The 14467-nt window shown below is 41.0% G+C and overlaps 1 protein-coding gene across 3 annotated transcripts in view; it reads right to left on the bottom strand.

Annotated features, from left to right (window-relative positions):
* Positions 1 to 7298, bottom strand: part of LOC121574026 (septin-8-A) — a 52165-nt gene extending 44867 nt beyond the window's left edge. Inside the window, exons 1-3 of one of the 3 annotated variants that reach the window (XM_041886547.2) lie at positions 6990 to 7298; positions 1495 to 1609; positions 1009 to 1204 (exon numbers count right to left, since the gene is read on the bottom strand). In XM_041886547.2, coding sequence (XP_041742481.2) covers positions 1009 to 1204; positions 1495 to 1609; positions 6990 to 7019 — 341 coding nt within the window. In that variant the 5' untranslated portion in view covers positions 7020 to 7298. The remainder of the gene's footprint in view (positions 1 to 1008; positions 1205 to 1494; positions 1610 to 6989) is intronic. The other 2 variants (XM_041886548.2, XM_041886549.2) reach the window with 2 other exon arrangements.
* Between the last annotated feature and the right edge of the window lie 7169 nt (positions 7299 to 14467).

The following is a 14467-nucleotide window of genomic DNA, read 5'->3' as shown; positions in this document are numbered from 1 at the left end:
TCATGTACTTTCTTTGTTTCTTTCAAAGTTACCAGTGGGGGTATTAGATGTCTGTGTACAGAAATGATCTATATTCAAGTCTCCAGCATCTACTCATGTAAACCTGACCTTCACACCATCAAGTACCACGAATCATAAATATTTAAGAGGTCACAGAGGTGAACATTTAATATGCCAGTGTGTTTAGTCTAGCATTCTACAGGGGAAGTGAGCCAATAAATCACATAAAGTTACTGTTAAACCATGGTTAAAAGTATTAATCACATCCCTGTGTCCATTGTTATACTGTAGCTTGGAGGGCAAATAAGTGGCCTACAGGCTTGCCAAGAACATATATACAATGTTTAACCTTTCCTTTAACATTTACATTTGACATTTTAGTCATTTAGCAGACGCTCTTATCCAGAGCGACTTACAGTTAGTGAGTGCATACATTATTATCATCATTTTTTATTTTATTTTCATACTGGCCCCCCGTGGGAATCGAACCCACAACCCTGGCGTTGCAAACGCCATGCTCTACCAACTGAGCTACATCCCTGCCGGCCATTCCCTCCCCTACCCTGGACGACGCTGGGCCAATTGTGCGCCGCTCCATGGGTTGAACATCTCTAAGCTATTTTCCCAGAATGCGTCACTGATGACCTTTAAAATCTATTTGGGATGCATTGTTGCAGCAGCTTTTTCCCAAACATAATGAGTTAGGGCCTGTTCCTCCCACTGTATCATTCAGGGGCGTGTGAGCCCTCTTGCTGCGGAGATCACACAAACACTCAGTCCCACAGCTGTAGTTGAAACCAAGAATGTCCTCATCATTCTAAACCCCTCTCCATTCGGGGGAATGTTTGACAGTGCTTGTCTTGTCTACATTCCAGGCAACGTAAGCAATTTACTCCAAAAGATGGCATGTTATCATTCACTGTGAGAGTATGAAAAGGACAGAGACTCAATGGCAATGCTTCATCTAGTGATCAGTTGAAAGTAGGATGCTTAGCATCTGCTGCTTACCTCTCCTCTTTGTTGATCTGGTCCCCGAACCCAACAGTGTCCACGATAGTCAGCTTTAGGTGGACGTTGCTCTCCTGGAGGTCGTATGTTCTGGGCCGCATACACACGCCATTCTGGTAGTGGCTGGCCTCCTCGTTCTCAAACATTGTGTTAAAAAGGGTATTCATTAATGTCGACTTGCCAATACCCGTTTCCCCTAGGAGGCAAGAGAGGGAAAAGTGTTGTTAGGTCTCAGTAACTCTCAGGGGGGACATTCTGCTCTCAGCCTCTTCACAGCAACAGCAGTCTTGTTCTCGTTCATGTCAAGGACAGAAACAACCCTGGCTGCATACCGAATGGCACCCTATTCCCTATATGGTGCACTACTTTTGTCCAGAGCTCTATAGGCCCTGGTCAAAAGTAGTGCACTATTTAGGGAATACGGTGATATTTGGGATGCAGCCCCTGAGATAGTACAGTAACACTATCATGTGGTTTGATACTCACCTACACAGAGGATGTTGAAGCAGAAACCCTGCGTCACCGATTTACTGACCAGCTGATCAGGAAGGCTGTCAAAACCAACATGCCCGCCCAAACTGAGGTTACGCTTTTCTTCATTCTGCAAAAAGAAAGTATTAAATCAATTAACAATGATGGCAAAGCTAGAGATATGTGAGGGGGTGAAAGCACTGAGAGAAAATTTATTACTGTGAATCGAGGACATAAGCAATACGGAATACCGCCACCACATTCCATTTGTTCCCTGTGCATATGACATTTTCTGATAATGCATTGTACAGACATGTAGCTCATCATAATGTGCCTTAAAAGCTTAAATTACAAGATGAGCACTCTGGAGAGCGCTGAGGACGGAGCTGGAGTAATCCTTCAAACAGAAGGTGGCATCTCTGCACAGAGAAGAGACTAGAGATTCCAAAAATCAAGTGGGATTAATTGAGGTCACACGAAATAAATCTGGCACCTGAAAAGGTTACAAAGTGAGCCTACTCCCACCTCAGTGAACAGCAGCCCATCTCTAATGATTAGTCATTTGTGGAGAAACAATCATGCATTCCCTTATCTTGCTCATCTCAGCTGTGCAGGGAGAGCAGAGAGAACATCTTGAGATCAATGGGCTCATCCCAGTGTGTCTGGCTTAGCCTTTCCCACTAAGGCTGCATATTTGGGGGGTGATGTCACCGGACACAGCCTAAGAGCTGAGCTGAGCTGTGCAGGCAGGCAGGCCTGTGTGCAACTGGAATCGACTGAGGGCCACAAAGGGAATGCAAACACAAAACCTGCTCCAGTGTGTTATCTCAAGGATCATGCAGAACTGCGGGCGTGGACACAAACTCCCCAGAGACGAACTCTGACTGAATGCACACGTTACACAAGCTGAGAGGCATCCATCCTTCGCAATAGTCAAGGAATGGAGTCAGTATAGCAGTGCAAAGTAATAGTATGAGAAGAATCATGAGATGGTGTCTTTCAGAGAGCCTCTGGTTAAAAATCCCTAGGCAAGGAAACCCCACACTTCCCATGCGAATCACTGGATCAAGAGGAAATGGCTGAGCACAGAAATATGTAGGGGTAATTCCACAGTAACAGAATTACGCTGACTCTGATTTTTCAGTAAAAAATGTATGCCCAACAAAAAAAACATTGATTTCAAAGTTTAACAAACCATACAACTCTATGCACAATGACTACTTTGAACAATTTACAAAGTAAAAAAAATATATACATTTACTGGAAGAAACGTGCAGATGCAATGTTTGATAACTGAATCACAGTAAAATCTCCCTCGGTTTTATTCTGTTACCAAACTTTGTATCTGCACAGTTCTTCCTGTAAATGTGTTTTTGTAAAATGTTCTGTGGAAATTATTAAAAGTAGTCCTTGTGCATAGAGTTCTATGGTTTGTTAAACTTTGAAATCAATGTTGCTGTTCTTTGTATACATTTTAAAGTGAAGAATCAGTCTCAGCGTAATTCCGTTACCATGTAATTGCCGGTAGGCTAGTAAACGATGACAAAAATTGAAAGCTCTTTGTACTTGCTTCATCTGTGACAATACATTTCAAAAATTACAAAGAAGTTAAACAACTAAACATAATGCTAACATTAAGCCTTAGGGCAAAACCTGGATGTTGGGACTATTTATTCCCAGACAGACTGACAGAGAGACCTCCAGTAGAGTAGACCTGAACTATATCATTTTCATCCCCAACTGAATAGTCTGTCTGCTTCAGTGAACTAACACACAACCCATCAGCGACACACTGACACACTACTGCTGCTTCTACTGGCACTACACTGAGTCTAATGGAGAAACATTAACACAGGGCTGCACAGGTCTACAGTATGCAGATGGTGGAGATTTGGTCATCGCATGGCACCAGGCATCCAAGGAAAAAGAAAGACTATATTTTCTTTATTAATACACACTCATACACAGAGCCGTCTGTCTGGCAGAAACTCCTCCGTCTCTCCCGTCGCACGCCTCTGTCCAACAGGAAAGACAAAAACAAGAACGTGGAGAGGGGAGACAGCAGAGGCCATTTTACAAGATAGACAGAAGCATACCAATCTGTGGGTGTCCGAAAATACATTTAGTTACAGCCAAATCGAGAGTATTAGAACGCAAGGCACAAAGCACAGTTTCATAGGTTTGTGCATGTGTATGACATCAGATGGGGAGAGATAGGACTCCACATAGCATGGATAATTGACTCCCCACACAGCCTAAGCTAATCAGTGTTTTACAACAGTGGATGTGACAGGTCAGCCTCCAGGCTGTCCTGTATTGTATGGTCAATTTAAAACGCATTATGCAATCATAAATCTTTCTCCAGAGAATGTTAGAAACTTCATTATCATGCGGATACAAGACTGTCAAAGAAAAAGTGGATATCCAAGACAATAACGCTACTGGTTTTCAAGCAGCAGATGCATATCTACTTAAGGATTACTAATATGCATCAACAAAAGAGTAATTCTTAAAAATTGTGTCAAAACTCATTAGCATGCCTTCCATACCAAGGCAATGTGCGTGGCTCTAATGTTATGCATTATGTAGGCTTCATGATGCATCTGATGTTCTTAGCATCAAACATGCTACAGCTGCTACGGGCAATTCATTATATAATCAGGGCTAAAATAGATCTCTGTAGTACGATACGATCAATGCTCCCCTACAACTCGTTTTATTGTTTTGACACATTGATTGTTTCACATAGCTTTGTGCACCCTACTTTGTTCAACCTATCAATGCAATCAACCATACATCCTCCCTATCGCCCTATCAATAACCAGTCATAATTAACAGTGCCCTTCAAACAAATTGTCTTGCTTGCAACGTAGGCTACAACATTGCCTCAATTGTGTGTTTCTTCTAAAACTTGGGTAGTCAATGGGAATGACACAGTGGTTCCTCACACTAATTTCACTGCATTCCCAACTCAAATCTAAGCAATCATTTGGCTTGATCATTCCATACACACTGCCCTTACTGGGCAATACAATGAAACATATGGGGAGTACTGTATCTGCATGCAATCTGCAATTTGGGGCTTGTTCTCTCTCTTTAGGGTGAATTATCTCCCTTCCCTAAATCAAACGTGACAACTTGAGGAAGGAGTGGCTCCTCTGTTAATCTACTTATCCCAGCAATGTAGTGCTTACTGTCCAATTCAACACCTCAAGGAAGGTGTTTATGGATTGTCTAAAAGTTAAATCAACACTGTGGACCTGTACAAAAAAAAAGCTTATCACACCATCTTGTGTGGTGTCTTTGTAGCCTCATGCCTTACACACCATTCATATTATGCATCGTTTTTGATTACATGCAATCATAATCCAGGTTTAGGTTTTGGGTAGCCTGAAGCAGTGTTAATTTCATCAACAATAACTATAATGAAAAATACTTGCCAATTACCTATTTTTCCTGACTAAAACTATGACAATAACGAGACACCCTGGGGAAAAAAAACTACAACTATAACAATTTAGTTTTCATTTTAGTCTACAAAAATGTGACAAGACGAGAATTCCACGTGAGACTAATGGACATTTAATTTGACATGAAGCTCCTTTTCATCTGTTTTGTCCAATCCTAAGCATGCGTACAGAATATTTAATGCAATCCTCTCATTGGCAGAATTGACATGTTTCAGTTGCGTGGTCTGATTGGCTGATCTGCCCAGCTCTCTGACACAGCTCCCAGGCGGTCACCTCAGACACTCGTCAATCTTTAGAACTGATGCGAAACCAGGACACTTTACTTGTAACTAACCTAAACTAGAAACAATCATGTTTACCCTCTATTACTTTAATGTAGGCTATTTTTGCTTTAAAATCACATCAGAAGCTCTATATTTTCCCATGTGCGCTGTTATCCTATCTGAATGTGCAGATGATGGAAGTTGGAGCTAGCCTAAATATTCATTATTTAATATAAAAAATGCACTGACTTATGTGACTAAAATGGCTGTGACTAAAACTAGACTAAAATTGTCCAGAGTTTTAGTCGACTGATAACTCAAACTAACGAAGGATGAAATGACTTAAATATGGCTAAAACAAAAAGGTATTTTAAGACTAAATCTAAAATAGCTGCCAAAATTAACACTGGCCTGAAGACCAGACGTTGAATTGCATTGAATTCTACATCTGGCATAAATGAGCGTTTGGATTAGGAAAGTTTCCTCTCACGACCTCTAAAAGCCAGAATGTTGAATAAAATATTTTAACTTACTTTACCGGTTGTTCTGCAGGTTGGAATGTGAGACTATATCCACAGAAAATAGACTCTGTACTGGTACCCTGTGTATATAGCCAAGTTACCGTTACTCATTGTTGGGAAGGGTCCGTAAGTAAGCATTTTACTGTTAGTCTACACCAGTTGATACGAAGCATGTGACAATTTTTGATTTTATTTGATTTAATTACATCAACTTTTCAAAACGCTGGTAGTGCGTTCAGATTTCTATCACCTGAAGCATGCGCACAACATGGTTCTGCGCATGTTTCAGGTGATAGAAATATGAACGCAGTACCAGCGCTTTGAAAAGTTAATGTAATTATACTTCCCTGATATATTGTCTCACATTCCTACCTGCAAAAGGACCAACCGTACAGTTAACTGGTAAAGTAAGTTAAAATATAACTATTCAACATTCTGGCTTGTAGAGGTTGTGAGAGGAAACGTTGAATACAATGCAAATCAACATTGTATCTTCAGGATAGGTTTTGGGTTGCATTCAGACAGAAATAACTACTACTACATCAGTTGAATAGTGCTCTGAAACAATGAACAATGAAGCGCAATGAACAAAAATACAAATAAAATAAAACTCTTTTTTTTTTAAATAACATTCCTGAGAATTGAATTAGGCAACTGAACAGAAAGAAGCCCATCTTTTTCTTTCAAAGGGCAATTCAATCTCCATCACAATAATAAATAATGATTATGTAGGCTAGCCTACGCATAATTTTAGACCGCTTAAACAGGAAGTTACAATGTAACCACATTGTTTCTCAAAGGAAGAAAGTCAAACATAAAACCAACCAATGATTAGTAAACTATGTTGCTACATTGTAGCTGATGTGGGGTAGGTTAAACGCTTATCACGGGAGAATTGGGGTCACTACAATTTCCTGTAGATACCATGAGCAGCAATCAGCTGGTGTAACTCAATGAGGAATTACACCAATGCACATTATTATACTACCGGTATAGGTTACTATCAATACAGCAATAGCGATATGGCTCTGTATGTATCCTACTCATTTGGAAACTCGCAAATAATGAATGAGCCATGTCCTACAACCCCATCAGGACAATCCAACGTGAACCCCTATTCGAGAAATCACTTCCACCATCTCTGCTCACTACTGTTAGTCCACATAGCCCACACTTCCACGAATAATTGAGAATTCCATTACAAAGCTGCATATTACGATACGCTCATAGGCAGAAAATTGTATCAGTGTACTTACAGAAAATATGTCTACATCCGTAGCAGCCATGGTGCGGAATGTATTTGTTTTAATGCCGAGCTGGGCGAAAGGGAACTACCTGCCCTCGTCTCACTCTCTCCGTAAACTGACACAGGGGAACAAGCTTGGTAGTGGTTCCAATATGGCCACTTCCTGGAAACTCCCATTTGGTTTAGGAATGCCGTCGGAGCTACGCAAGCCACGACTGGACAGCGCGCTGAACATTTGGAACAGTTGTTATTAACTTTGCAGATGAAGAAACATTTGCAACATTGTATCATTGACGTTCCAAGCGCTGATGACTATGAAAAGCCATCGATAAGCGTTTGCCGTGCAGATCGCTCACGGGATTTGTAGTTTGGAGAGCTTTGACTGCACTTCCTGATTTGGCCTCATTTTTCATCAATTGCAGACAGGAAGAGGCGAAGCGAGAGGATTTTACTCCGCCCAAAATCTGTCCGCATGAGATAAATTCCTTTTTGTATGGAGGTCTATGAAAGAGTGTCGAATTACGTGAGGCTTATTTGATCGAATAGAAGTTTCGTTATGTTTAGGCTGTTACAAATGTACTAAAAATATATATATATATATATATATATATATATATATATATATATATATATATATATATATTATCCGATTAAATTGCTTTAGAAAGGGGCACAAGACAAGGATGACCTCTCTTCCCCACTCCTGTTTGGACTGCCCTTACAAAAAAAGATTGCCTTTTTGAAACTGCAGTAAAAGTTTAGTAACTGCAGTCGACTGTGGTATTTTGGACGCAGTAATTGCAGAAGAACTACAGTTATACTGCACTCTAACTGCAGTTACACTGCAAAATTATTGCAGTAAAAAAAAACGGTGTTATTCTGGATGCAGTATTTACCGCATACTGCAGTTATACTGCACTCTGACTGCAATCTTTTTTCATAAGGGTGGCAATTGAACCGCTTACAGAAAGAATAAGACCCAAACCTAACAGGTATCAGTATTGGTACACATGAATATAAACTAAACTTATTTGCAGAAGAGCTCCTGATATACCTGACCAATATTGAAAACTAAATTACCCCCTTGCAAAAAATATTTTCAGAATACTATAAAATCTCCGGATATAAAATGAACGTGAAAAAATAAATAAAATAATGGCAATAGGGAAAATAACAACTCATTTTTTATTTTATTTTTTTATTTCACCTTTATTTAACCAGGTAAGCCAGTTGAGAACAGGTTCTCATTTACAACTGCGACCTGGCCAAGATAAAGCAAAGCAGTGCAATAAAAACAACACAGAGTTACATATGGGGTAAAAAACATAAAGTCAAAAATACAACAGAAAATATATATACAGTGTGTGCAAATGTAGCAAGTTATGGAGGTAAGGCAATAAATAGGCTATAGTGCAAAATAATTACAACAGTATTAACACTGGAATGCTAGATGTGCAAGATATTATGTGCAAATAGAGATACTGGGGTGCAAAAGAGCAAAATAAATAACAATATAGGGATGAGGTAGTTGGGTGGGCTAATTTCAGATGGGCTGTGTACAGGTGCAGTGATCGGTAAGGTGCTCTGACAACTGATGCTTAAAGTTATTGAGGGAGATAAGAGTCTCCAGCTTCAGAGATTTTTGCAATTCGTTCCAGTCATTGGCAGCAGAGAACTGGAAGGAATGGCGGCCAAAGGAGGTGTTGGCTTTGGGAATGACCAGTGAGATATACCTGCTGGAGCGCAGACTACGGGTGGGTGCTGCTATGGTGACCAATGAGCTAAGATAAGGCAGGGATTTGCCTAGCAGTGATTTATAGATGGCCTGGAGCCAGTGGGTTTGACGACGAACATGTAGTGAGGACCAGCCAACAAGAGCGTACAGGTCACAGTGGTGGGTAGTGTATGGGGCTTTGGAGACAAAACGGATGGCACTGTGATAGACTACATCCAATTTGCTGAGTAGAGTGTTGGAGGCTATTTTGTAAATGACATCGCCGAAGTCAAGGATCGGTAGGATAGTCAGTTTTACGAGGGCATGTTTGGCAGCATGAGTGAAGGAGGCTTTGTTGCGAAATAGGAAGCCGATTCTAGATTTAACTTTGGATTGGAGATTCTTTATGTGAGTCTGGAAGTTGAGTTTACAGTCTAACCAGACACCTAGGTATTTGTAGTTGTCCACATACTCTAGGTCAGACCCGTCGAGAGTGGTGATTCTAGTCGGGTGGGCGGGTGCCAGCAGCGTTCGATTGAAAAGCATGCATTTAGTTTTACTAGTGTTTAAGAGCAGTTGGAGGCTACTGAAGGAGTGTTGTATGGCATTGAAGCTCGTTTGGAGGTTTGTTAACACAGTGTCCAATGAAGGGCCAGATGTATACAAAATGGTGTCGTCTGCGTAGAGGTGGATCTGAGAGTCACCAGCAGCAAGAGCGACATCATTGATATACACAGAGAAAAGTGTCGGCCCAAGAATTGAACCCTGTGGCACCCCCATAGAGACTGCCATAGGTCCAGACAACAGGCCCTCCGATTTGACACACTGAACTCTATCTGAGAAGTAGTTGGTGAACCAGGCGAGGCAGTCATTTGAGAAACCAAGGCTATTTAGTCTGCCAATAAGAATGCGGTGGTTGACAGAGTCGAAAGCCTTGGCCAGGTCGATGAAGACGGCTGCACAGTACTGTCTATTATCAATCGCGGTTATAATATCGTTTAGGACCTTGAGCGTGGCTGAAGTGCACCCATGACCAGCTCGGAAACCGGATTGCATAGCGGAGAAGGTACGGTGGTATTCGAAATGGTCGGTGATCTGTTTGTTAACTTGGCTTTCAAATACTTTCGAAAGGCAGGGCAGGATGGATATAGGTCTGTAGCAGTTTGGATCTAGAGTGTCACCCCCTTTGAAGAGGGGGATGACCGCGGCAGCTTTCCAATCTCTGGGGATCTCAGAGCGTTATGAAAGAGAGGTTGAACAGACTAGTAATAGGGGTTGCGACAATTTCGCGGCTAGTTTTAGAAAGAAAGGGTCCAGATTGTCTAGCCCAGCTGATTTGTAGGGGTCCAGATTTTGCAGCGCTTTCAAAACATCAGCTGTCTGAATTTGTGTGAAGGAGAAGCGGGGGGCATGGGCAAGTTGCAGCAGAGGGTGCAGAGTTGGTGGCCGGGGTAGTGGTAGCCAGATGGAAAGCATGGCCAGCTGTGGCAAAATGCTTGTTGAAATTCTCGATTATTGTAGATTTATCGGTGGTGATAGTGTTTCCTAGCCTCAGTGCAGTGGGCAGCTGGGAGGAAGTGCTCTTATTCTCCATGGACTTTACAGTGTCCCAAAACTTTTTGGAGTTAGTGCTACAGGATGCAAATTTCTGTTTGAAAAAGTTAGCCTTTGCTTTCCTGACTGCTTGTGTATATTGGTTCCTAACTTCCCTGAAAAGTTGCATATCGCGGGGGCTATTTGATGCTAATGCTGTACGCCACAGGATGTTTTTGTGCTGGTCAAGGGCAGTCAAGTCTGAGGAGAACCAGGGGCTATATCGGTTCTTAGTTCTGTCTTTTTGAATGGGGCATGTTTATTTAAGATTGAGAGGAAATTACTTTTAAGGAACAACCAGGCATCCTCTACTGACGGAATGAGATCTATATCCATCCAGGATACCTGGGCCAGGTCAATTAGGAAGGCCTGCTCGCTAAAGTGTTTTAGGGAGCGTTTGACAGTGATGAGGGGTGGTCGTTTGACCGCGGACCCGTTACGGACGCAGGCAATAAGGCAGTGATCGCTGAGATCCTGGTTGAAGACAGCTGAGGTGTATTTAGAGGGTATGTTAGTCAGGATGATATCTATGAGGGTACCCATGTTTACGGATTTAGGGTTGTACCTGGTAGGTTCGTTGATAATTTGCGTGAGGTTGAGGGCATCTAGTTTGGATTGTAGGATGGCTGGGGGATTAAGCATATCCCAATTTAGGTCACCAAGCAGTACGAACTCTGAGGATAAATGGGGGCAATCAATTCACATATGGTGTCCAGGGCACAGCTGGGGGGCTGAGGGGGTCTGTAGCAAGCGGCAACAGTGAGAGACTTATTTCTGGAAAGGTGGATTTTTAGAAGTAGAAGCTCAAACTGTTTGGGCACAGACCTGGATAGTATGATAGAGCTCTGCAGGCTATCTCTACAGTAGATTGCAACTCCACCCCCTTTGGCAGTTCTATCTAGACGGAAAATGTTATAGTTGGGGATGGAAATTTCAGAATTTTTGGTGGCCTTCCTGAGCCAGGATTCAGACACTGCTAGAACATCAGGGTTGGCGGAGTGTGCTAACGCAGTGAATAACTCAAACTTAGGAAGTAGACTTCTGATGATCTACAGCAACCCTTTAAGTGGACCACAAAAAAATATTAAATACTTAGGATGCTTAATAAGTGACAACAAACAACAAATATATAAAGATAACTTTATCCCATTACTCAACAATACAAAAACAGATCTAATTAAATGGAACAATCTTCCCATAAATCTTACAGGTAGAATAAACCTCTTCAGAATGGCATGGCTCCCAAAGTGTTTATATTTATTCTCGGTAATACCCATTACCACACGGAATACATTTTTTAAAAGTATACTAGGTCATAACAGACTTTATATGGGCAATTACAACGCATAGAATAAAAAAGAAAGTTCTACATCTTCCTAAATCAGAGGGTGGTTTTAACCTTCCAGACTTGGAATTGTATACATTTGCCACCCATGGCTTTTACATGCGAGATATAGTTAAATGGACTTAAGAGGAACAATGGGTACATATTGAAGATGTGCATGCTCAGCTTTTTACGTGTCTATTTTCTAAGGATAAAGCTAAGAACATTAGCAACTTCATAGTTAAGAACACTAACAATATGGAAGAAAATGAAACATATTCTACAATAACAAATATCACTCCCTAAAAACACAACCCTATGGAACAATCCTTGGATAGTTTTTCAGAATTCAACGATAAGTTGGTCTACATGGAAAACTAAAGGCATAGAAACCGTAAATTATTTGGTAATAGGAAATACATTTATTTCTATGACAGAATTAAAAAGCAATTTTGGACTGACCAATGTAGATCTTTTCAAATACATGCAACTTAAAAGTTTCATATCAACAAATTTCAATTTGAAATCTTTTGGACAGAGCAATCTTGAGGGAACCCTATTTGAGTCAGAAAATGATATTTATATGATTGGTAAATATATACAAAACCTTGCAGAGAGCCTGTCCAACTGACAATCTCTTAGAAAAAAAATATAAACTACTGGAAGCAAGATTTAAAAAATAACTGATATTGGCACAAAATGGAGGGAATGTTGGAACATAACCAACGAAATTACAGTTAACGAAAATGCTTAATCCAGTATAAACGAATGTATAGAATGTATTACACAAGAGACAAAATTCACAAATTCTACAGCACAATGACAGAGTCATGTCTTAAGTGTAAAACTAACAATGACTCAATGATCCATGCCTTCTGGGAATGCTATAATGTCCTAAAGTTATGGGCGGAGTTAGAAAGTTGGCTGTCAGAAGTATTAAAATGTAAATGTACTTTTAATCCCTCTGTCTGCATATTTGAAGACATGGCATATGAGGGTGCAGTGAGATACTGTACCTGATGGGTTAGACAATACTTTTCTCGTCAATCATCATCAATCATCTTGAAAATCAACCAATCCTCCATCATTAACACAATGGGAAGGTCAAATGCTTAATCTAAATGTTGAAAGTGTGTGGCCTATGGAGAGAAACAAAATTGTGCAGTTTGAGGCCATGTGGCAAGAGTAATATGGGCACTGGAGATGGGTTTTGAGCAGGTGGGTCTGGGCAGGGTGTTGTGGATGTTTGTGTTCGTATGTATGTTGTGGATGTTTGTGTTCATCTGTATGTTGTCGTTTGAATGTGTATGTTTTGTATTGTAAAAATAAAAAAACAATCGTACAAAAAAATAAGTACTGATATAAGTGGATGCACATTCCGGCAACTTTGAGAAAAACAACTTAGTTGTGCCTGTTGTTCACACGCATATCTGCCCTCTCATTTGCTACACTGGTCCCACCTGATCTTGCCTCATTGAGGGCATGTATTTCCATTGTTAGAGCGGTCACTCGGCTATCTAGTCAATGATTAAGAAATTCTAGTGGCCATGACTCAAATAAAATAAAATTGTATTTGTCACATGCTTCGTAGACAACAAGTGTAGACTGTCAGTGAAATGCTTACTTACGGGTCCATTTCCATCAATGCAAAGTTAAAGATGAAGATAAAAGATCCCCCCCCCAAAAAAAGACATTTTGACACAAAATAAATAACGAGTAAAAATAACATGCCTATATATAGGGAGTAGACAACAACTACTATATATACAGGGAGTACCAGTACCGAGACGATGTGCAGGGTACATGGTAATTGAGGTAGCTATGTGCTGTACATATAGGTAGGGGTAAAGTGACTAGCAGCATGTGTGTGCATGTTATGTGTGTGTGGGCAGACGTAGTTTGTATGTGTGTGTTGTGGTGTCAGTGTAAGTATGTGTAAGTGTGTGTGTGGGCAGTGTAGCTATTTAACAGTCTTGTTTAGAAGTCTAATGGTGAACTCCTCAATGCCATCGGATGAATCCCAGAACATATTCCAGTCTGTGTTAGCCTGACTGGAATATGTTCTGGGATTCATCCGATGGCTTTGAGGAGTTTACCACATCAGTCACCTGCTTCATTAATAAGTGCATCTACGATGTCATCCCCACAGTGACCGTACGTACATACCCCAACCAGAAGCCATGGATTACAGGTAACATCCGCACTGAGCTAAAGGCTAGAGCTGCCACTTTCAAGGAGCGGGACACTAACCTGGATGCTTATAAGAAATCCCGCTACACCCTCCGACGAACCATCAAACAGTCCTGTAGCTTAGCATCCGCTTCATCAGACCACTTCCGAATCGAGCGTGTCATTGGACTTCCTGTTTGAGTTTTTACTTGTAAGCAGGAATCAGGAGGATAGAGTTATGGTCAGATTTGACAAATCTGTCTCTGTGTGTGGATTAAAGGTGATCTAGAGTTTTCCCCCCTCTAGTTGCACAGGTGACATGCTGGTAGAAATTAGGTCAAATGGATTTCAGTTTTCCTGCATTAAAATCACCGGCCACTAGGAGCGCCGCCTCTGGATGAGCATTTTCTTGTTGGCTTATGGCCCTATATAGCTTGTTGAGTGCGGTCTCAGTACCAGCATCGATTTGTGTTGGTAAATAGACAGCTATGGAAAATATAGATGAAAACTCTCTTGTTAAATAGTATGGTCTACAGCTTATCATGGGGTATTCTAACTCAGGCGAGCAGAACCTCGAGACTTCCTTAATATTAGAGATTGCGCACCAGCTATTAACAAAGAGACACACACCCCCGCCCATGAGTTTACGAGACGCTGCCATTCTGTCCTGCCGATGCATAGAAAAACA

This window comes from Coregonus clupeaformis, chromosome 9 (assembly GCF_020615455.1).
Source record: "Coregonus clupeaformis isolate EN_2021a chromosome 9, ASM2061545v1, whole genome shotgun sequence".
NCBI lineage: Eukaryota > Metazoa > Chordata > Actinopteri > Salmoniformes > Salmonidae > Coregonus > Coregonus clupeaformis.
This window is presented reverse-complemented; position numbering and strand designations above follow the sequence as displayed.